Source organism: Tachyglossus aculeatus, chromosome 26 (assembly GCF_015852505.1).
Source record: "Tachyglossus aculeatus isolate mTacAcu1 chromosome 26, mTacAcu1.pri, whole genome shotgun sequence".
Lineage (NCBI taxonomy): Eukaryota > Metazoa > Chordata > Mammalia > Monotremata > Tachyglossidae > Tachyglossus > Tachyglossus aculeatus.
This window is the reverse complement of record NC_052091.1, coordinates 7675838-7696238: the sequence shown is the minus strand read 5'-3', so window position 1 is coordinate 7696238 and position 20401 is coordinate 7675838. Positions and strand designations below refer to the sequence as shown.

General features: G+C 53.4%; 3 protein-coding genes across 3 annotated transcripts in view; 1 reads left to right on the top strand and 2 right to left on the bottom strand.

The window, feature by feature from the left end:
• Window positions 1-11215, bottom strand: part of HACD3 (3-hydroxyacyl-CoA dehydratase 3) — a 24155-nt gene extending 12940 nt beyond the window's left edge. The window contains exon 1 of the mRNA XM_038766956.1: window positions 11072-11215. Coding sequence (XP_038622884.1) covers window positions 11072-11185 — 114 coding nt within the window. The 5' untranslated portion in view covers window positions 11186-11215. The remainder of the gene's footprint in view (window positions 1-11071) is intronic.
• On the bottom strand, window positions 11185-20401 carry LOC119945807 (basic proline-rich protein-like). The gene is made up of 3 exons (XM_038766993.1): window positions 20190-20401; window positions 13781-15498; window positions 11185-11657 (listed from the first exon to the last, which is right to left on the bottom strand). The coding sequence occupies exons 1-3, from the start codon at window positions 20399-20401 to the stop codon at window positions 11185-11187; spliced, it is 2403 nt and encodes an 800-aa protein (XP_038622921.1).
• The window catches only part of DPP8 (dipeptidyl peptidase 8), a 65226-nt gene continuing 60245 nt past the window's right edge, over window positions 15421-20401 (top strand). The window contains exon 1 of the mRNA XM_038766962.1: window positions 15421-15518. The gene's annotated coding sequence lies outside the window, so the exon portion shown is untranslated. The remainder of the gene's footprint in view (window positions 15519-20401) is intronic.

Sequence of the window (20401 nt, the reverse complement as noted above, 5' to 3'; positions counted from 1 at the left end):
CAATCGTATTTATTGAGCGCTTACTGTGTGCACAGCACTGTACTAAGCGCTTGGGAAGTACAAGTTGGCACCATATAGAGACAGTCCCTACCCAACAGTGGGCTCACAGTCTAAAAGGGGGAGGTTGAAAAGATGTCAACCGTGATTCTTTACCTTGCCCCTCTCCTTGGGGGTCCCCAGGAGCAGGAAGATGTCAAGCCGCCAGGTTCGGGGGATCACCCTCAGCCCCAGTTAAGCAAAATTGATGCTTCTGGGATATCCACGGCAACCGGGCCTACCCGCAGCCGGGGAGGGATGAAGAACGGAGCTCTGCGCATAGTAAAGCGCTTAATAAATCCCACTGATTGATTGATCGATGAAGAACCCCAGAGCTTAACACCCTCCACCACCACGCTCGGGGGGTTGCCAACTCCTGGCTGAGCCCAGGCCCGTCTGTTCCCGGAGGAACAGGCCCGAGTCTGGAACAAAGTCAAAAGGGAGGCGGCCCTCTCCAGTTGTGATGCCAATTTGTACTTCCCAAGCGCTTAGTACAGTGCTCTGCACATAGTAAGCGCTCAATAAATACGATTGATTGATTGATTGATTGAGAAGGCGGTCCCCTCTCTCTCCCGCTGGCCCGGCCTGTCCCCGGAGCCCGCTCTGAGGGAGATCATCATCATCATCAATCGGATTTATTGAGCGCTTACTGTGTGCAGAGCACCGTGCTAAGCGCTTGGGAAGTACAAATTGGCAACATAAAGATGCCAATAGGGAGATGGTCATTCGCCTCCATCCCCACGGGCACCTCTGCCGTCCACCATCTGTCAGACGCTCCCCAGGAAGGTGACAGGACACTTGACATCCCGGGGGACAGAGACCCTGCAGTGGGATGGGGCGGAGGCGCCTGTGGAGGGTTTGGTGGTTTGTGCAGAGACACTCGCCGACCCCGTGTTTCTTCCTTCTATTTATTTCTTTAAGGTATTTGTTAAGCGGCCTGCACACCCTTTTTTTCTTTAATGGTACTGGTTAAGCACTTCCTATGTGTACTAAGCTCTGGGGCAGATACCAGCTCATCAGGTTGGACCGAGTCCCTGCCCCCCCCATGGGGCTCACAGCTTTAATCCCCATTTTACAGATGAGGGAACCGAGGCCCAGAGAAGCGAAGTGACTTGCGTGGTGGAGGAGCCGGGATTAGACTGTTGGGTAGGGACTGTCTCTGTATGTTGCCAGCTTGTACTTCCCAAGTGCTTAGTACAGTGCTCTGCACACAGTAAGCGCTCAATAAATACGATTGATTGATTGATTAGAGCCCGGGTGCTTCGGATTCCCAGGCCCGAGCCCTATCCACTAGGCCACGCTGCCCGTCTGCTCCCCTGGGAGAAGGGGTGACGCAAGCAAGATGGCAGGGCAAGGGAACAGTGTGTTGGGGGGTGTCACGACTTCTCCGGGCCTCGGTTACCTCACCTGTAAAATGGGAACGCAGGGTGTGAGCCCCACGTTGGGAAGGGACTGGCTAGTTGTATGAACCCCAGCGCTTGACAAACAGTAAGGGCTTAATATATTATTATTAATAACCTGCGCAGGATCCACGTTTGGCCCGGCCCACTGCAGCCCCTCAACCCAGCTGCCGGTAGCCCCCCGTGGCTCTCCCGGCTTCCGGCTGGGAACGCCGCGGCCCGAAGCCGCCTCCACCGAGGGCACAGCCCCAGGAGGCAGAACCGGAACGGCTGCCTGCATCTCCTGTTGCCCGCGCGTGCTCTTTTTCATTGGACCCACCTCAGGGCTGGCAGTCTTTGCCAAGGGGAGGAGCTGAGGGAGAGGTGGGAGGCGGGATGGGGCAGGACCCGACAGGCTTCCGGGACCCAGACGACTGTGGGATCCCCGTCCTCCTCCGGGAGGCCTTCCCAGACTGAGCCCCTTCCTTCCTCTCCCCCTCGTCCCCCTCTCCATCCCCCCCATCTTACCTCCTTCCCTTCCCCACAGCACCTGTATATATGTTTGTACAGATTTATTACTCTATTTATTTATTTTACTTGTACATATCTATTCTGTTTATTTTATTTTGTTAGGATGTTTGGTTTTTTTTTTTTCTCTGTCTCCCCCTTTTAGACTGTGAGCCCAATGTTGGGTAGGGACTGTCTCTATATGTTGCCAATTTGTACTTCCCAAGCGCTTAGTACAGTGCTCTGCACATAGTAAGCGCTCCATAAATATGATTGATTGATTGATTGATTGTCCGGCTGGCTGAGGAAACCTCCTCAGAGGAGAGAGAGAAAGAGAGAGGGAATCTCTCCTCGCCTTCGGGTGGGGCCCAGGGAACACAGACTCCCATTTCCCTCACAGCTCTCCTCTTCTAACATCTGGGCCTCAGTTTCCTCATCTGTAAAACGGGAACTCAGTACCTGTCCTTCCTCCCTCTAAATGAGCCACACAATAACTTTTTTCCCCCGCTTCAAACCCTTATTGGAGGCCCATCTCCTCCAAGAGGTCTTCCCTTCCCTTCGCCCTGACTTGCTTCCTTTATTCATCACCCCCTCCCAGCCCCAGGGCACTTTAAGTCGGTATCTGTAATTTATTTGTTTTTACTCATGTCCATCTTCCCCTCTAGACTGTAAGCTCGTTGTGGGTGGGGAATGTGCCTACTGTTATATTGTACTTTCCCAGGTGCTTAGTACAGTGTTCTGCACAAAGTAAGCGTTCAATAAATACGACAGACTGCTGAACTAGTTAGTCTGTGAGCTCCCCGTGGGACAGGGACCGTGTCCGACCCGATTACCTCGTAATTACCCCACTGCTTAGTAGAATGCTCGGCATACAGCAGGTGCTTAACAAAGCCTCGGTTATTTTTATTATTATTTATGGTAGTAATAATAATAATTATGATATTTAAGTGCTTACTATGTGCCAAGCACTGTTCTAAGCACTGGGGTTGATATAGGGTAAATCAGATTGTCCCACGTGGGGCTCACACTTTTAATCCCCATTTTACAGAAGAGGTAACAGGCACAGAGAAGTTAAGTGACGTGCCCAAGGTCACACAGCAGACAAGCATATTTATTATGCGCTTCCCATGTGTGAAACACTGTTGTAGGCTCTACGGTAGGTACATGGCAATTAGGTTGGACACAGTCCCTGCCCGGCATGGAGCTCGCAGTTTAAGTAGAAGGGAGAACATGTATTGAATCCTCATTTTACAGTTGTGGAAACAGGCACGGAAGTGACTCGCCTAAGGTCACACAGCAAGCGACCGGCAGAGCCAAGATTAGATCCCAAATCCTCTGTCTCCCAGGTCTGATATTATTATAATTTACTCCACAATGGGGTAAGTGTGTGGGTTTGTGTGTCGGGGCGGGGGGGAGGGTGGGGTGAGATAGCTTATTTCCTTATATTTAATTTGCAAACGTGCCACCCAGAACAGTAGTAGCCATTCCAAAGGGACTATACTCAGCCCAGATAATAATTACGGTGGTATTTGATAAGCGCTTACTCTGTGCCAAGTACCGGACGACAACCCGCTGGGGTAGATATACTATCAAGTCAGACACAATCGCTGATCCACATGGGGTTTACTGTCTTAAATAGGAGGGAGAACAGGAATTGACTCCTCATTTTTACAGATGAGCGAACAGAGGCCCAGAGAAGTGAAGTGACATGTCCAAGGTCACAAAGCAGGTAAGTGGCTGGAGTGGGGGATTAGCACCCGGGCCCTCGCTCTTTCCACTAGGCCACACTGCTTCTCCGATCCCGGATCAGAAACTGTGAACATGAAGGAAGGGCTCATACCCCTCTTTAATACTTCGGATGCTTCCCCTCCAGCCACAACACCCTGGTGCTTTTATGATAATGATGGCATTTATTAAGCGCTTACTATTTGCAAAGCGCTGGTTGTTTTTTTCGTATTTATTGAGCGCTTACTGTGTGCAGAGCACTGTACTAAGCGCTTGGGAAGTACAAATTGGCAACATTTAGAGACAGTCCCTACCCAACAGTGGGCTCGCAGTCTAAAAGGGGGAGACAGAGAACAAAACCAAACATACTAACAAAATAAAATAAATAGAATAGATATGTACAAGTAAGCACTGGGGAGGTTACAAGGTGGTCAGGTTGTCCCACGGGGGGCTCACAGTCTTCATCCCCATTTTCCAGATGAGGGAACTGAGGCACGGAGAAGTTAAGCGACTTGCCCAAAGTCAGTTGACAATTGGCAGAGCCGGGATTTGAACCCACGACCGCATCGTATTTATTTATTTATCATATTTATTACTGTGCTTTTCTCTTCTGTTGGTTTAGCATTCTCGTCGTCTCCCCCAACGTCTTCTCCTTCCCAACCTATTCTAAGATCATCAACTCCCTGGAGGCTAGGGACCCTGTTCTCACGCGTGTGTTTTGACCTCGGCGCTTTGCACAGTGCTGTACACACAGTACAAGCTTAATTCATTCATTCATTCATTCAATCGTGTTTATTGAGCGCTTAGTGTGTGCAGAGCACTGTACTAAGCGCTTGGGAGGTACAGTAACTAGGACCGCTACTATCTCCAAGAAAGGCAGACGAGACTGTTCTCCGCCAAGGGTTAGGATGAGGGTTTTTGATCTGAAGAGCTTTAAAAGCCTTCCTCCCATTCCTCTTCCAACTCTTTGAGTGAGTTGCCTCCCCTTCTGCTCCTTGACCACATCCCAACTGGCTTCCACCTCCTTCGCTCCACAGAAACCGCCCTCTCACAGGTCACCGGAGACCCCCTTCTTTCCAGATCCGACAGCCTCTCCTCCATCCTAATCCCCCTCTTCCCCTCAGCTGCCTTCGGTGCGGTCGACCTCCCCCTTCTCCCGGAAACATTATCCAACCTCGGCTTCGCGGACTCTGTCCTCTCCTGCTTCTCCTTTTAGGATCTCTGGGAGCCTAGGAAGCTGGGAAGCAGCGTGGCTCAGTGGAGAGAGCCCGGGCTTTGGAGTCAGAGTTCATGGGTTCGAATCCCGGCTCTACCAACTGTCAGCTGTGTGACTTTGGGCCAGTCACTTCACTTCTTTGGGCCTCAGTTACCTCATCTGGAAAATGGGGATGAAGACTCTGAGCCCCACGAGGTACAACTGGATCACCCTGTAACCTCCCCAGTGCTTAGAACAGCGCTTGGCACATAGTAAGTGCTTAATAAATGCCATTATTATTATTATCTCCTAGGAATCCTCCTAGAACTCTCTAATGGCTCGTTCTCAGTCTTCCCTTCGCGCTCCTTCTGTTTCCCCCTAAATGTGGGGGTCCCTCAAGGCCCAGTTCTGGGTCCCCTTAATAATAATAACAATGATGGCGTTTATTAAGTGCTTACTACGTGCAAAGCACTGTTCTAAGCGCTGGGGAGGTGACAAGGTGATGAGGTTGTCCCACGGGGGGCTCACAGTCTTCATCCCCATTTTACAGATGAGGTCACTGAGGCATAGAGAAGTGAAGCGACTTGCCCAAAGTCACACAGCTGACAATTGGCAGGGCCGGGATTTGAACCCATGACCTCTGACTCCAAAGCCCGGGCTCTTTCCACTGAGCCACGCCGCTTCCCTTCTGTTCTCCACCTTTACCAACTCCCTTGGAGAAGTCATTCGCTCCCCTGGCTACAACTGCTATCTCTGTGACGATTTATAAATCGCTTATTTATTCGTACTCATGTCTTCCTCCCTCTCTAAGACTGTAGGCTCAATATGGGCAGGAAACGTGCCTGCTGATTCTGTTGTACTTTCCCAAGCCCTCAGTACAGTGCTCTGCGCGTGGTAAGTGCTCAATAAATACCACTGATTGATCGAAGACGTCCAAATCTACACCTCCAAGCCCCGATCTCTCTCACGTCTTCTGTTTCGTAATTCCTCCTGCCTCCAAGGCTTTTCCACCTGGATGTTTCGCCGCCACGGCAAGCTTAACATGTCCAAAATAGAGCTCCTCGTCTTCCCACCCAAACCCTGTCCTCCCCCTGACTGTTTCACAAGCCCGTAACCTTGGCATTCGCCTTGAATCATCTCTCTCATTCAACCCCCGTATTCAATCTGTCACCCAATCCTGTCAGTTCAACCTTCGCAGCATCGCTAAAACCCACCCTTTCTTCTCCATCCCAACTGCTCCTACGCCTTCATTACCGCATCAGCCTCGGTGCTGACCTCCTTGCCTCCCGTCCCTCCCCGCTCCGGTCCGTCCTCCGCTCTGCTGCCTGGTTCATTTTTCTAAGAAAAGCCGTTGGGCCCACGTCTCCCCGCTCTTCGAGAACGTCCAGCGGTGGCCCATCCGCCTCCGCATCGGACGCTCCGTCCCGTCGACTTTTAAGCGCTCAATCCCCTTGCCCTCCCACCTTGCCACTCAGATTTCCTCCTGAAACCCAGCACGCTCACTTTGCCCCTCTGATGCCAATCTACTCACTGAACTTCGATCTCATCTATCTCACCCCCGATCTCTCGCCCACGTCCCGCCTCTGGCCCCGAACGCCCTCCCTCTTCATATCCAACATATCCAATACCCTCGCCACCTTCAAAGCCTTTATTTATTAATTTTTTGATAGCATTTATTAAGCGCTTACTATGTACAGTGCACTGTTCTAAGCGCTGGGGAGGTTACAATGTGATCAGGTTGTCCCACGGCGGGGGGCTCACAGTCTTAATCCTCATTTTACAGATGAGGGAACTGAGGCACAGAGAAGTGATTGAAGGCCCGTCTCCTCCAAAAGGCCTCCTTTCCTCTCCCTTCCGCAACGCCCTTGAACTTGGATCTGAAACAGTGCTTGGCACATAGTAAGCGCTTAACAGATACCAAAATTATTATTATTATTGCTTATTACGCCCTTGAACTTGGATCTGAAACAGTGCTTGGCACATGGTAAGCGCTTAACAGGTACCAAAATTATTATTATTATTGCTTATTCCTCCCTCCCTCAGCCCCCTATCAGACCCACAATTTATTTTAACGTCTGCCTCCCCGCCTCTTGACTGTAAGCTCCTTGCGGGCCGGGAACATCTCTACCAACTCTGTTCGTTCATTCGTTCGCTCAGTTGTATTTACTGAGTGCTTATTTACTGAGTTGTATTTACTGAGTTGGAATGAATGAAAATTCATTCATTCAATCGTATTTATTGAGCGCTTACTGTGTGCAGAGCACTGTACTAAGCGCTTGGGAAGTCCAAGTTGGCAACATATAGAGACGGTCCCTACCCAACAGCGGGCTTGCTAACTGTGTGCAAAGCACTGTACTAAGTGCTTGAGAATACAGTACAATAAAGAGACGCATTCCAGCCCACAAAGAGCCTACAGTACTGTACTTTCCCCAGCGCTTAGTCCAGTGTTTGCACTCAATCACTCACTAAAAATAACTGATTAATTGATCCTCCCTGCTGTGTAAGGCTGAAGTGCCTGGAGGCAGGGGGAGGGAGAGGATGGTAGTTGTAAGGGGGAGAATTATCATCTTATATTCATTCACTCTATATATGTATTCACTGTATATATGTATGTACATATTTGTAGATACATATTTGTACATTTTTATTACTCTACTTTACTTGTACATAGCTATTCTATTTATTTTATTTTGTTAGTATGTTTGGTTTTGTTCCGTCTCCCCCTTTTAGACTGTGAGCCCACTGTTGGGTAGGGACTGTCTCTAGATGTTGCCAATTTGGACTTCCCAAGCGCTTAGTACAGTGCTCTGCACATAGTAAGTGCTCAATAAATACGATTGATGATGATGATGATGAGTCACTCATTTATTGAGCACTTACTGTGTGCAGAGCACTGTACTAAGCGCTTGGGAGAGCACAACCATAAACAGATACATCCCCTGCCCCAAATGAGTTTACAGTCCTTGGCTGAGTGTTTGGCACAAAGAAAGTGCTTAACAAGTATCAATATTATGATCATTTTTATTTCCCTCTGGGGCTCTGGTGGGGCTATATGATTGATTGGTTGACTGATGGATTGTAATTAATTGGCCCGGAATCCGCCAAACTAGCTCTCTTCCTCCCTTCAAAGCCCTGTTTCGTACAGATTTACTACTCTATTTTATTAATGACGTGTATATAGCTACAATTTTATTTATTTATTTATTTATTTATTTAGCTTGCGCCACCTCTTCGTTCATTCATTCACTCAGTTGTATTTACTGAGTGCTTATTTACTGAGTCGTATTTACTGAGTTGGAATGAATGAAAATTTTGTACCTATCTATTCCATTTATTTTATTATGTTAGTATGTTTGGTTTTGTTCTCTGTCTCCCCCTTCTAGAGTGTGAGCCCGCTGTTGGGAAGGGACTGTCTATGTTGCCAGCTTGTACTTCCCAAGCGCTTAGTACAGTGCTCTGCACACGGTAAGCGCTCAATAAATACGATTGATTGATTTATCCTAATGGTACTGAAGCCGGTCTACTTGTTCCGTTCCGTTGTCTGTCTCCCCCTTCCAGACTGGGGGCCCGCTGGTGGGCAGGGACCGCTGGCGACTTGTACATCCCAAGAGCTCAGTCCAGTGCTCTGCACACAGTAAGCGCTCAATAAATACGATCGGCCGATCTCTTTCCCGAGGAGTCTACAGCAGGTTTCACAAGAAGGGAGGCGCGGGACTGGGAGCTTGGATGTCCGCCAGGTTTCCTCAGCCGGGGCCAAGGACCACTCCTGCCTCCAACGATCCCCGGCTAGGACACCATATGCGCTCAGTAAATAGCCTGGCCAACGGCTCCTGGAAAACCCCAGGCCCTGTGGGGCGGCTCTTTCCTCACCTGGGTGGCTACTACATGCCCGGGCCTGGCGACGTCTCCTCCCATCCCACGCACCTTGCTGAGAATCAATCAATCGTATTTATTGAGCGCTTACTGTGTGCAGAGCACTGTACTAAGCGCTTGGGAAGTCCAAGTTGGCGGTCCCTACCCAACAGCAGGCTCACAGTCTAGAAGGTAGAAGCAGTGCGGCTTAATGGATAGAGCAGGGAACTGGGAGTCCGAGGGTCGTGGGTTCTAATCCCTGCTCCGCCGCACGTCTGCTGTGTGACCCTGGGCAAGCCACTTCACTTCTCTGTGCCTCAGTGACCTCATCTGGAAAATGGGAGTTAAAAAATGTGAGCCCCCCCGCGGGACAACCTGATTACCTTGTATCCACCCCAGCGCTTAGAACAGTGCTTAGCACATAGTAAGCGCTTACCAAAAACCATTATTATTATTAAGAGGAGGGGCTGGAAAAGGATTCAGGGCAAGATACACCGGGTCGCCCGGTCGGGATGGGAAACAGGGGGCTCAATGGGAAGAGCCCGGGCTCGGGAGTCAGAGGTCGTGGGTTCTAATCCCGGCTCCGCCGCTTGTGAGCTGGGTGACCTTGGACAAGTCACTTCACTTCTCTGTGCCTCAGTGACCTCATCTGTAAAATGGAGGTTAAAAAATGTGAGCCCCTCGTGGGACAACCTGATTACCTTGTAGCCACCCCAGCGCTTAGAACAGTGCTTAGCACATAGTGAGCGCTTACCAAAAACCATTATTATTATTATTATTATCATTATTATTAAGAGGAGGGGCTGGAAAAGGATTCAGGGCAAGATACACCTTGTCCCCTGATCGCGCATGGGCCCCGGGACGGGAAGTAGCGTGGCTCGATGGAAAGAGCCCAGGCTCGGGAGTCAGAGGTCGTGGGTTCTAATCCCGGCTCTGCCACTGGTCTGCTGTGTGACTGTGGGCAAGTCACTTCACTTCTCTGGGCCTCAGTTCCCTCATCTGTAAAACGGGGATTAAAACTGTGAGCCTCCTGTGGGGCAACCTGATCACCCTGTAACCTCCCCGGCGCTTAGAACAGTGCTTTGCACATAGTAAGTGCTTAACAAATACCATCATTATTATTATTATTCTCTGAGCCTCAGTGACCTCATCTGTAAAATGGGGATTAAAACTGTGAGCCCCCCGTGGGGCAACCTGATCACCCTGTAACCTCCCCGGCGCTTAGAACAGTGCTTTGCACATAGTAAGTGCTTAACAAATACCATCATTATTATTATTATTCTCTGAGCCTCAGTGACCTCATCTGTAAAATGGGGATTAAAAAATGTGAGCCCCCCCGTGGGACAACCTGATTACCCTGTAGACACCCCAGCGCTTAGAACAATGCTTAACACATAGTAAGCGCTTACCAAAACCATCATCATCATTATTATTATTATTATTTAGAGGAGGGGCTGGAAGATTCGGGGGCGAGAAGCAGCATGGCTCAGTGGAAAGAGCCTGGGCTTTGGAGTCAGAGGTCGTGGGTTCAAATCCCGGCTCCACCACTTGTCAGCTGGGTGATTTTGGGCAAGTCACGTCGCTTCTCCCCCTCATCCCCCTCTCCATCCCCCCCATCTTACCTCCTTCCCTTTCCCACAGCACATGTAGATATGGTTGTACAGATTTATTACTCTATTTATCTATTTATTTTACTTGTACATATCTATCCTATTTATTTTATTTTGTTAGTATGTTTGGTTTTGTTCTCTGTCTCCCCCTTTTAGACTATGAGCCCGCTGTTGGGTAGGGACTGTCTCTAGATGTTGCCAATTTGTACTTCCCAAGCGCTTAGTACAGTGCTCTGCACATAGTAAGCGCTCCATAAATACGATTGATGTTGATGATGATCTTACCTCCTTCCCTTCCCCACAGCACATGTAGATATGGTTGTACAGATTTATTACTCTATTTTACTTGTACATATCTATCCTATTTATTTTATTTTGTTCGTATGTTTGGTTTTGTTCTCTGTCTCCCCCTTTTAGACTGTGAGCCCACTGTTGGGTAGGGACTGTCTCTAGATGTTGCCACCTTGTACTTCCCAAGCGCTTAGTACAGTGCTCTGCACGTAGTAAGCGCTCCATAAATACGATTGATGATGATGATGATTAGAACCCAGGTCCTTCTGGCTCCCGGGCCTGTGCTTTTACCCCCTTCTAGACTGTGAGCCCGTTGTTGGGCAGGGACCGGCTCTAGATGTTGCCAACTTGGACTTCCCAAGCGCTTAGTACAGTGCTCTGCACACCGTAAGCGCTCAATAAATAGGATTGAATGAATGGTGATGGTTGTTGGTAGTCTCCCTTTGGGTGGCCCGTGGCGGGGGGAAGGATTTTACCTTCACGTCGCTGAGCTCCACGCGAAGGTAGAGCTCGTGGTGTCGTTGGGCCCAGTAGACGTGCGGGGTGAGGACGGGGGGCTGCATGGCGGCGGCGGCCGGAGGCGCGTCCATCAAGCTCCTCTCCGGCCCGCAGTGCCGACTCGCACCACGAGGGGGCGGCCCACCCACCCCGCCAGCCACAGAGCGAGGGGGCGGCGACCTACGTCATGACGCACGCCGCGCAACGTCGGGGCCGCCCCCCTCTCCCCCGCCCCGCCTTTTGCGGGGGCCGCGCCTGCGCAGCGGCAGCGGCGGGCCCCGCCGAGGAAACAGCGCCTGCGCGGTGGAGGGAGCGCGGGCGCCGCCGAGAAAGCCGCGCCTGCGCAGTGGCTGGCGGGCAGCTGCGGGTGCCGCCGAGAAGGCCGCGCCTGCGCGGTGGCGGGCGCCCCCGAGAAGGCCGCGCCTCCGCAGTGGCTGGCGGGCAGCTGCGGGCGCCGCCGAGAAGGCCGCGCCTGCGCGGTGGCGGGCGACCCCGAGAAGGCCGCGCCTGCGCAGTGGCTGGCGGGCGCCGCCGAGAAAGCTGCGCCTGTGCGGTGGCGGGCCGCTGCGGGCGCGCATGCGCCGCCGAGAAGGCCGCGCAGGCCGCTACTCGAGGCTGCGTAGTAATCAATCAATCAATCAATCGTATTTATTGAGCGTTTACTGTGTGCAGAGCACTGTGCTAAGCGCTTGGGAAGTACAAGTTGGCAACATATAGAGACAGTCCCTACCCAACAGTGGGCTCACATAATAATAATGATGATGGCATTTCTTAAGCGCCTACTATGTGCCAAGCACTGTTCTAAGCGCTGGGGAAATACGAGGTATGATACAAGAGAAGCGTTGTTGGTCAGTAGAAAGTGCACGGGCTTTGGAGTCAGAGGGCATGGGTTCAAATCCCGGCTCCGCCAATTGTCAGCTGTGTGACTCTGGGTAAGTCACTTCACTTCTCTGGGCCTCAGTTACCTCATCATTAAAATGGGGATTAAGACTGTGAGCCCCACGTGGGACAACCTGATTACCTTGTGTCCTTCCCAGCGCTTAGAACAGTGCTTTGCACATAGTAAGCGCTTAACAAATGCCATTATTATTATTTTTATTATGAGCACGGGCTTTGGAGTCAGAGGTCATGGGTTCAAATTTCGGCTCCACCAATTGTCAGCTGTGTGACTTTGGGTAAGTCACTTCACTTCTCTGGGACTCAGTTACCTCATCTGTAAAATCGGGATTAAAACTGTGAGCCCCCTGTGGAACAATCTCATCTCCTTGTAACCTCCCCAGCGCTTTGAACAGCACTTTGCACATAGTATGCAATTAATAAATGCTATCATTATTATTACAAGGCGATCAGGTTGTCCCACTTGGGGCTCACAGTCTTCATCCCCATTTTCCAGATGAAGTCACTGAGGCCTAGAGAAGTGAAGTAACTTGCCCAAAGTCACACAGCTGACCAAAGGTGGAGCCGGGATTAGAACCCACAACTCCCAAGCCCGGGCCCTTTCCACTGAGCCACGATGCTCCTCTAGATCCAGCCCATTGTTTAGCACAGTGTTTGGCGTTCGTTATCGACAAGTAAGGGGCAAAATAAGTTAACCGGGGTAAACCGGCCGCTGGGTTCGAGAACTCAAGGTGATGACGCAGATAGGAATAATTCATTCATTCATTCAATCGTATTTATTGAGCGTTTACTGTGTTCAGAGCACTGTACTAAGCGCTTGGGAAGTACAAGTTGGCAACGTAATAATGACATTTATTAAGCGTTTATTATGTGCAAAGCACTATTCTAAGCACTGGGGAGGTTACAAGGTGATCAGATTGTCCCACGGGGGGGGGGGGGCTCACAGTCTTAATCCCCATTTTACAGATGAGGGAACTGAGGCCCAGAGAAGCAAAGTGACTTGCCCAAAGTCACACAACTGGAAGTTGGCGGAGGTGGGATTTGAACCCATGACCTCTGACCCTAAAGCCCGGGCTCTTTCCACGGAGTCACGCAGACATGAGTTCACATAAAGCAGTAGAGGTAGAAAAGCTGACTGCTCGCCCATGGGTGACGAACAGCCCCAATCCCACCCTCTTCTCCGTTTTTATTTGGTTCCCCATCGGGGCTACACAAAGGAAACTTGGGCACCCTATTGTGAGGAGATGTTAGCAGGAGACATGGCCCACACAGGATGGATTCCTCTCAAGACAGGGCGTAGCCGCTTTGATCAGTATCAGCCCTCTTCCACCAATTCCTCACACATCCTGTCGTTGAGCTTTGCACACAATGGAGTCGGTCATGCTAAGCATTTAGGGGAAAATGCGGTCAATGCCCCTTCTGCTGGAGTGTGCGGCCAGGGTGGACAACAGCTTATGATCAGAACTTAATAAATGCCATTGTTATTTTCGTTATAGATGCAGTTGTTTATAATCAAGCAGGACTAGGGATTTTCCCCATGACAGTGCCCTGCCTGCAAACGGGCAACAGCAGCAGCCCCAGGCCCCTCTCCTCCCTCTGCCCTTCTAGGTCCTCCCACCCCTTCCCCTGCCCCTCTCCCCCCCCTTCCTGCCTTCCTCCTCTTCCTTCTTCTTCCTCCTCCTCCTCCTCGTCCTCCTCCTCCTCATTATTTTGGGGGCAGCCCTTGTCCCACCTTCCCCTCAGCCCGCGCCTCAGGCCCGGTTCCCTCTCGCTGCTCTGCCTCTTCCCACCGCCGGGGGCGCTGTGAGGGCGGAGCGGGGCGGCCCTGCCGCTTCTCGCCGCCGGGGGCGCTGTGAGGGCGGAGCGGGGCGGCCCTGCCTCTTCCCGCCGCCGGGGGCGCTGTGAGGGCGGAGCGGGGCGGCCCTGCTGCTTCTCCCCGCCGGGGGCGCTGTGAGGGCGGAGCGAGCCGCGGAGGCCGTGCGGCTTGCCGCCGCCGGGGGCGCTAGTGAGGGCGGAGCGGGGCGGCCCTGCCGCTTCCCGCCGCCGGGGGCGCTGTGAGGGCGGAGCGGGGCCGCTTCCCGCCGCCGGGGGCGCTGTGAGGGCGGAGCGGGGCGGCCCTGCCGCATCCCGCCGCCGGGGGCGCTGTGCTGGCGGAGCGAGACGCGGAGGCCGGGCGGTCTCCCGCCGCCGGGGGCGCTGTGAGGGCGGAGCGGGGCCGCTTCCCGCCGCCGGGGGCGCTGTGCGGGCGGGGCGGGGCCGCTTTCCGCCGCCGGGGGCGCTGTGAGGGCGGAGCGGGGCGTCCCTGCCTCTTCCCGCCGCCGGGGGCGCTGTGAGGGCGGAGCGGGGCGGTCCTGCCTCTTCCCGCCGCCGGGGGCGCTGTGAGGGCGGAGCGGGGCGGCCGTGCGGCCTCCCGCCGCCGGGGGCGCTGTGCGCGCGGAGCGGGGCGGCCGTGCGGCCTCCCGCCGCCGGGGGCGCTGTGCGGGCGGAGCGGGGCGGCCGTGCGGCCTCCCGCCGCCGGGGGCGCTGTGAGGGCGGAGCGGGGCGGCCCTGCCGCTTCCCGCTGCCGGGGGCGCTGTGCGGGCGGAGCGGGGCGGCCCTGCCCCTTCCCGCCGCCGGGGGCGCTGTGCGGGCGGAGCGGGGCGGCCCTGCCCCTTCCCGCCGCCGGGGGCGCTGTGCGGGCGGATCGAGGCGGCCCTGCCGCTTCTCGCCGCCGGGGGCGCTGTGAGGGCGGGGCGGGGCTGCTTCCCGCCGCCGGGGGCGCTGTGAGGGCCGCTTCCCGCCGCCGGGGGCGCTGTGAGGGCGGAGCGGGGCCGCTTCCCGCCGCCGGGGGCGCTGTGAGGGCGGAGCGGGGCCGCTTCCCGCCGCCGGGGGCGCTGTGAGGGCGGAACGGGGCGGCCCTGCCTCTTCCCGCCGCCGGGGGCGCTGTGAGGGCGGAGCGGGGCGGCCCTGCCTCTTCCCGCCGCCGGGGGCGCTGTGAGGGCGGAGCGGGGCGGCCCTGCCGCTTCCCGCCGCCGGGGGCGCTGTGAGGGCGGGGCGGGGCTGCTTCCCGCCGCCGGGGGCGCTGTGAGGGCCGCTTCCCGCCGCCGGGGGCGCTGTGAGGGCGGAGCGGGGCGGCCCTGCCCCTTCCCGCCGCCGGGGGCGCTGTGCGGGCGGATCGAGGCGGCCCTGCCGCTTCTCGCCGCCGGGGGCGCTGTGAGGGCGGAGCGAGGCGCGGAGGCCCTGCCGCTTCCCGCCGCCGGGGGCGCTGTGCGGGCGGAGCGGGGCGGCCGTGCGGCCTCCCGCCGCCGGGGGCGCTGTGAGGGCGGGGCGGGGCGGCCGTGCGGCGGCCTCCCGCCGCCGGGGGCGCTGTGCGGGCGGGGCGGGGCGCGGGGAACCGGAAGTGGTGGAGTCGCCCCCCCCTCGTCCGGTGCCAGTCCGGTGCCCGTCGCCCGGTGCCTGTCGCCCGCTCGCCCGGTGCCCGTTCTTTCCTTCCTTCCTTCCCTCCCCCGAGGAGCCGAGCGGAGCCCGTCTGGGAGGACCCGGGAGAAGGTACCGTATCCCCTCCATCCATCCCTCCATCCCTCCCCGTTCCCGGGGCCGCCTCCGCCCGTCTTCGGGGGCTTTTCTTTCCAATTCAATCGTATTTAATGTCGTCCAGTGCGCCCTGCACACAGTAAGCGCTCAATACATACGACTGAATGAATTGAGTTTTCTTCTGCGCGGGAGAAGCACTGTGCTAAGCGCTGGGGACCGAGGCGGGTGAGCCCGGTTCTCTCTCCCCGGGCACCGGGGGCTTTTTTCTTTTTTTTAATGGCATTTGTTGAGCGCTTACTACGTGCCAAGCACTGTTCTAAGCGCTGGGGAGGTTACAAGGTGATGAGGTGGTCCCACGGGGGGCTCGCAGTCTTCATCCCCATTTGACAGATGAAGGAACTGAGGCCCAGAGAAGTGAAGTTGTCAGAGTCACCCAGCTGACAAGTGGCAGAGCCGGGATTTGAACCCACGACCTCTGACTCCAAAGCCCGGGCTCTTAATGATAATAGCATTTATTAAGCGCTTACTATGTGCCGAGCACTGTTCTGAGGATGGGGAGGTCACAAGGTGATCAGGTTGTCCCACGGGGGGCTCACAGCCTTCATCCCCATTTGACAGATGAAGGAACTGAGGCCCAGAGAAGTGAAGTTGTCAGAGTCACACAGCTGACAAGTGGCGGAGTCGGGATTTGAACCCATGACCTCTGACTCCAAAGCCCGGGCTGTTAATAATAATAATGATAATTGCGTTTATTAAGCGCTTACTATGTGCCAAGCACTGTTCTGAGGATGGGGAGGTCACAAGGTGATCAGGTTGTCCCACGGGGGGCTCCCAGCCTTCATCCCCATTTGACAGATGAGGGAACTGAGGCACAGAGAAGTGATGTGACTTGCCCAAAGTCACACAGCTGACAAGTGGCGGAGTCGGGATTTGAACCCATGACCTCTGACTCCAAAGCCCGGGCTCTTAATAATAATGATAATAGCGTTTATTAAGCGCTTACTATGTGCCAAGCACTGTTCTGAGGATGGGGAGGTCACAGGGTGATCCGGTTGTCCCACGGGGGGCTCACAGTCTTCATCCCCATTTGACAGATGAGGAAACTGAGGCCCAGAGAAGTGATGTGACTTGTCCAAAGTCACATAGCTGACAAATGGCAGAGTCGGGATTTGAACCTATGACCTCTGACTCCAAAGCCCGGGCTGTTAATAATAATAATAATAATAATTGCATTTATTAAGCGCTTACTATGTGCCAAGCACTGTTCTGAGGATGGGGAGGTCACAGGGTGATCAGGTTGTCCCACGGGGGGCTCACAGCCTTCATCCCCATTTGACAGATGAGGAAACTGAGGCCCAGAGAAGTGATGTGACTTGCCCAAAGTCACATAGCTGACAAATGGCAGAGTCGGGATTTGAACCTATGACCTCTGACTCCAAAGCCCGGGCTGTTAATAATAATAATAATAATAATTGCGTTTATTAAGCGCTTACTATGTGCCAAGCACTGTTCTGAGGATGGGGAGGTCACAAGGTGATCAGGTTGTCCCACGGGGGGCTCACAGCCTTCATCCCCATTTGACAGATGAGGGAACTGAGGCACAGAGAAGTGATGTGACTTGCCCAAAGTCACATAGCTGACAAATGGCAGAGTCGGGATTTGAACCTATGACCTCTGACTCCAAAGCCCGGGCTGTTAATAATAATAATAATAATTGCGTTTATTAAGCGCTTACTATGTGCCAAGCACTGTTCTGAGGATGGGGAGGTCACAAGGTGATCAGGTTGTCCCACGGGGGGCTCACAGCCTTCATCCCCATTTGACAGATGAAGGAACTGAGGCCCAGAGAAGTGAAGTTGTCAGAGTCACACAGCTGACAAGTGGCAGAGCCGGGATTTGAACCCATGACCTCTGACTCCAAAGCCCGGGCTGTTAATAATAATAATAATAATAATTGCGTTTATTAAGCACTTACTATGTGCCAAGCACTGTTCTGAGGATGGGGAGGTCACAAGGTGATCAGGTTGTCCCACGGGGGGCTCACAGCCTTCATCCCCATTTGACAGATGAGGGAACTGAGGCCCAGAGAAGTGATGTGACTTGCCCAAAGTCACACAGCTGACAAGTGGCGGAGTCGGGATTTGAACCCATGACCTCTGACTCCAAAGCCCGGGCTCTTAATAATAATGATAATAGCGTTTATTAAGCGCTTACTATGTGCCAAGCACTGTTCTGAGGATGGGGAGGTCACAGGGTGATCCGGTTGTCCCACGGGGGGCTCCCAGTCTTCATCCCCATTTGACAGATGAGGAAACTGAGGCCCAGAGAAGTGATGTGACTTGCCCAAAGTCACATAGCTGACAAATGGCAGAGTCGGGATTTGAACCTATGACCTCTGACTCCAAAGCCCGGGCTCTTAATAATAATAATAATAATGATAGCATTTATTAAGCGCTTACTATGTGCCAAGCACTGCTCTGAGCACTGGGGAGGTCACAAGGTGATCCGGTTGTCCCACGGGGGGCTCACAGTCTTCATCCCCATTTTACAGATGAGGGAACTGAGGCACAGAGAAGTGATGTGACTTGCCCAGGGTCACACAGCTGACAGTTGGTGGAGCCGGGATTTGAACACATGATCTCTGACTCCAAAGCCCGGACTCTTAATAATAATGATAATGGCATTTGTTAAGCGCTTACTATGTGCCAAGCACTGTTCTAAGCGCTGGGGAGGTCACAAGGTGATCCGGTTGTCCCACGGGGGGCTCCCAGTCTTCATCCCCATTTGACAGATGAGGGAACTGAGGCCCAGAGAATTGAAGTGACTTGCCCAGAGTCACCCAGCTGACAAGCGGCAGAGCCGGGACATGAACCCATGACCTCTGACTCCAAAGCCCGGGCTCTTAATAATAATGGCATTTGTTAAGCACTTACTATGTGCAAACCACTGTTCTGAGCGCTGGGGAGGTTACAAGGTGATCCGGTTGTCCCACGGGGGGCTCACAGGCTTCATCCCCATTTGACAGATGAGGGAACTGAGGCCCAGAGAAGTGAAGTGACTTGCCCAAAGTCACGCAGCCGACAATAGGCAGAGCGAGGATTTGAACTCATGACCTCTGACTCCAAAGCCCGGGCTCTTAATAATATATATTTGTACGTATTTATTACTCTATTTTATTTGTACATATTTATTCTATTTATTTTATTTTGCTAATATGTTTTGTTATGTTGTCTGTCTCCCCCTTCTAGACTGTGAACCCACTGTTGGGTAGGGACCGTCTCTACATGTTGCCAACTTGGACTTCCCAAGCGCTTAGTACAGTGCTCTGCACACAGTAAGCGCTCATTAAATGCGATTGAATGAATGAATGAATGAATAATGGCATTTGTTAAGCGCTTACTATGTGCAAAGCACTGTTCTGAGCACTGGGGAGGTTACAAGGTGATCAGGTTGTCCCGCGTGGGGCTCCCAGTCTTCACCCCCATTTTCCAGATGAGGGAACTGAGGCCCAGAGAAGTGAAGTGACTTGCCCAGAGTCACCCAGCTGACAAGTGGCAGAGCCGGGATTTGAACCCATGACCTCTGACTCCAAAGCCCGGGCTCTTTTCCACTGAGCCACGCTGCTTCTCTGCTGCTGCGGTCCAGGTTTTCCTGGACCGGAGCTTGGGTTTCCAATCTGATTATCTTGTATCTACTCCAGCGCTTATTCTATTTCTTCTATTTCTTCCAACGATTTTGGCACCTGTCTCCATGTTTTGTCATCCGTCTCCCCCTTCTAGACCGTGAGCCCGCTGTTGGGTCGGGACCGTCTCTATATGTTGCCGACTTCTCCTTCCCAAGCGCTTAGTACAGTGCTCTGCACGCAGTAAGCGCTCAATAAATACGACTGAATGAATAATCCCGCTTCCGCCGCCCGTTTGGGCGCCCCGTGACCTTGGGCGGGTCACTCCCCTCCTCTGGGCCTCGGGGACCGCGTCTGGAAAATGGGGCCGAAGAGCGTGGGCCGGCCCCGTGACGGCGGTTAGAACAGCGCTTGGAACGTAGTAAGCGCCTCACAAATACCGTCGTTATCATCGGCCTTATTATTAAGTGGCCCAAGGTCACCCAGCTGATCATCATCATCAATCGTATTTATTGAGCGCTTACTGTGTGCAGAGCACTGTACTAAGCGCTTGGGAAGTACAAATTGGCAACATATAGAGACGGTCCCTACCCAACAGTGGGCTCGCAGTCTAAAAGGGGGAGACAGAGAACAAAACCAAACGGACTAACAAAATAAAATAAATAGAATAGATATGTACAAGTAAAATAAATAAATAGAGTAATAAATATGTACAAACATATATACATATATATATATACATATGTATATATATACACATATGTATATGTGCATATATATATACATATGTATATATATACACACATATGCATATATATATGCATATATATATACACAAGCGTCAGGGCACGGCTACTAATAATAATAGTGATAATTAGGGTAATAACAGTAATGATGGTATTTGTTAAGTGCTTACTGTGTTCCAAGCACTGTTGTAAGCGCTGAGGGAATTATTAGAATCCACGGCCTTCCAACTTCCAGGCCGGGGCTTCCTCCACTATTCCCTGCCGCTTCTCTGCTCTTTCCTCCTCTTCTCCCTCCTCCCCTTTGAACCTCCCCTTTACCCCCCCGTCTCCCCCATCGGAGGTGGCACGGGGATAACGGACTCGAACCTTTTCCAGGCCGTTCCCAGGAAGCCCGGCGGGAAAAGCGGGCAGCCGGGTGACGCGCTCCCAAACCCGAGGGATTCCTGCGGTCTCCTCGTTCGGGGGAGAATCGCGTGGCCTCTGTCCACCGGACAGTCGAAGGCCCCCCTTCCCCGTGGCCACGCCGGCAT

Excerpts from the sequence above, each read along its gene's own strand:
- LOC119945807 (XM_038766993.1), bottom strand. The coding sequence starts at position 20,401 with ATGCCGGCGTGGCCACGGGGAAGGGGGGCCTTCGACTGTCCGGTGGAC. Across the intron at positions 15,499-20,189 it reads CCGATGGGGGAGACGGGGGG|ACGGGCTCCGCTCGGCTCCT; the intron begins GTAAAGGGGAGG and ends GGGTCCTCCCAG. Across the intron at positions 11,658-13,780 it reads CCCTCACAGCGCCCCCGGCG|CGGCCCGCCACCGCACAGGC; the intron begins GTGGGAAGAGGC and ends GCGCGCCCGCAG.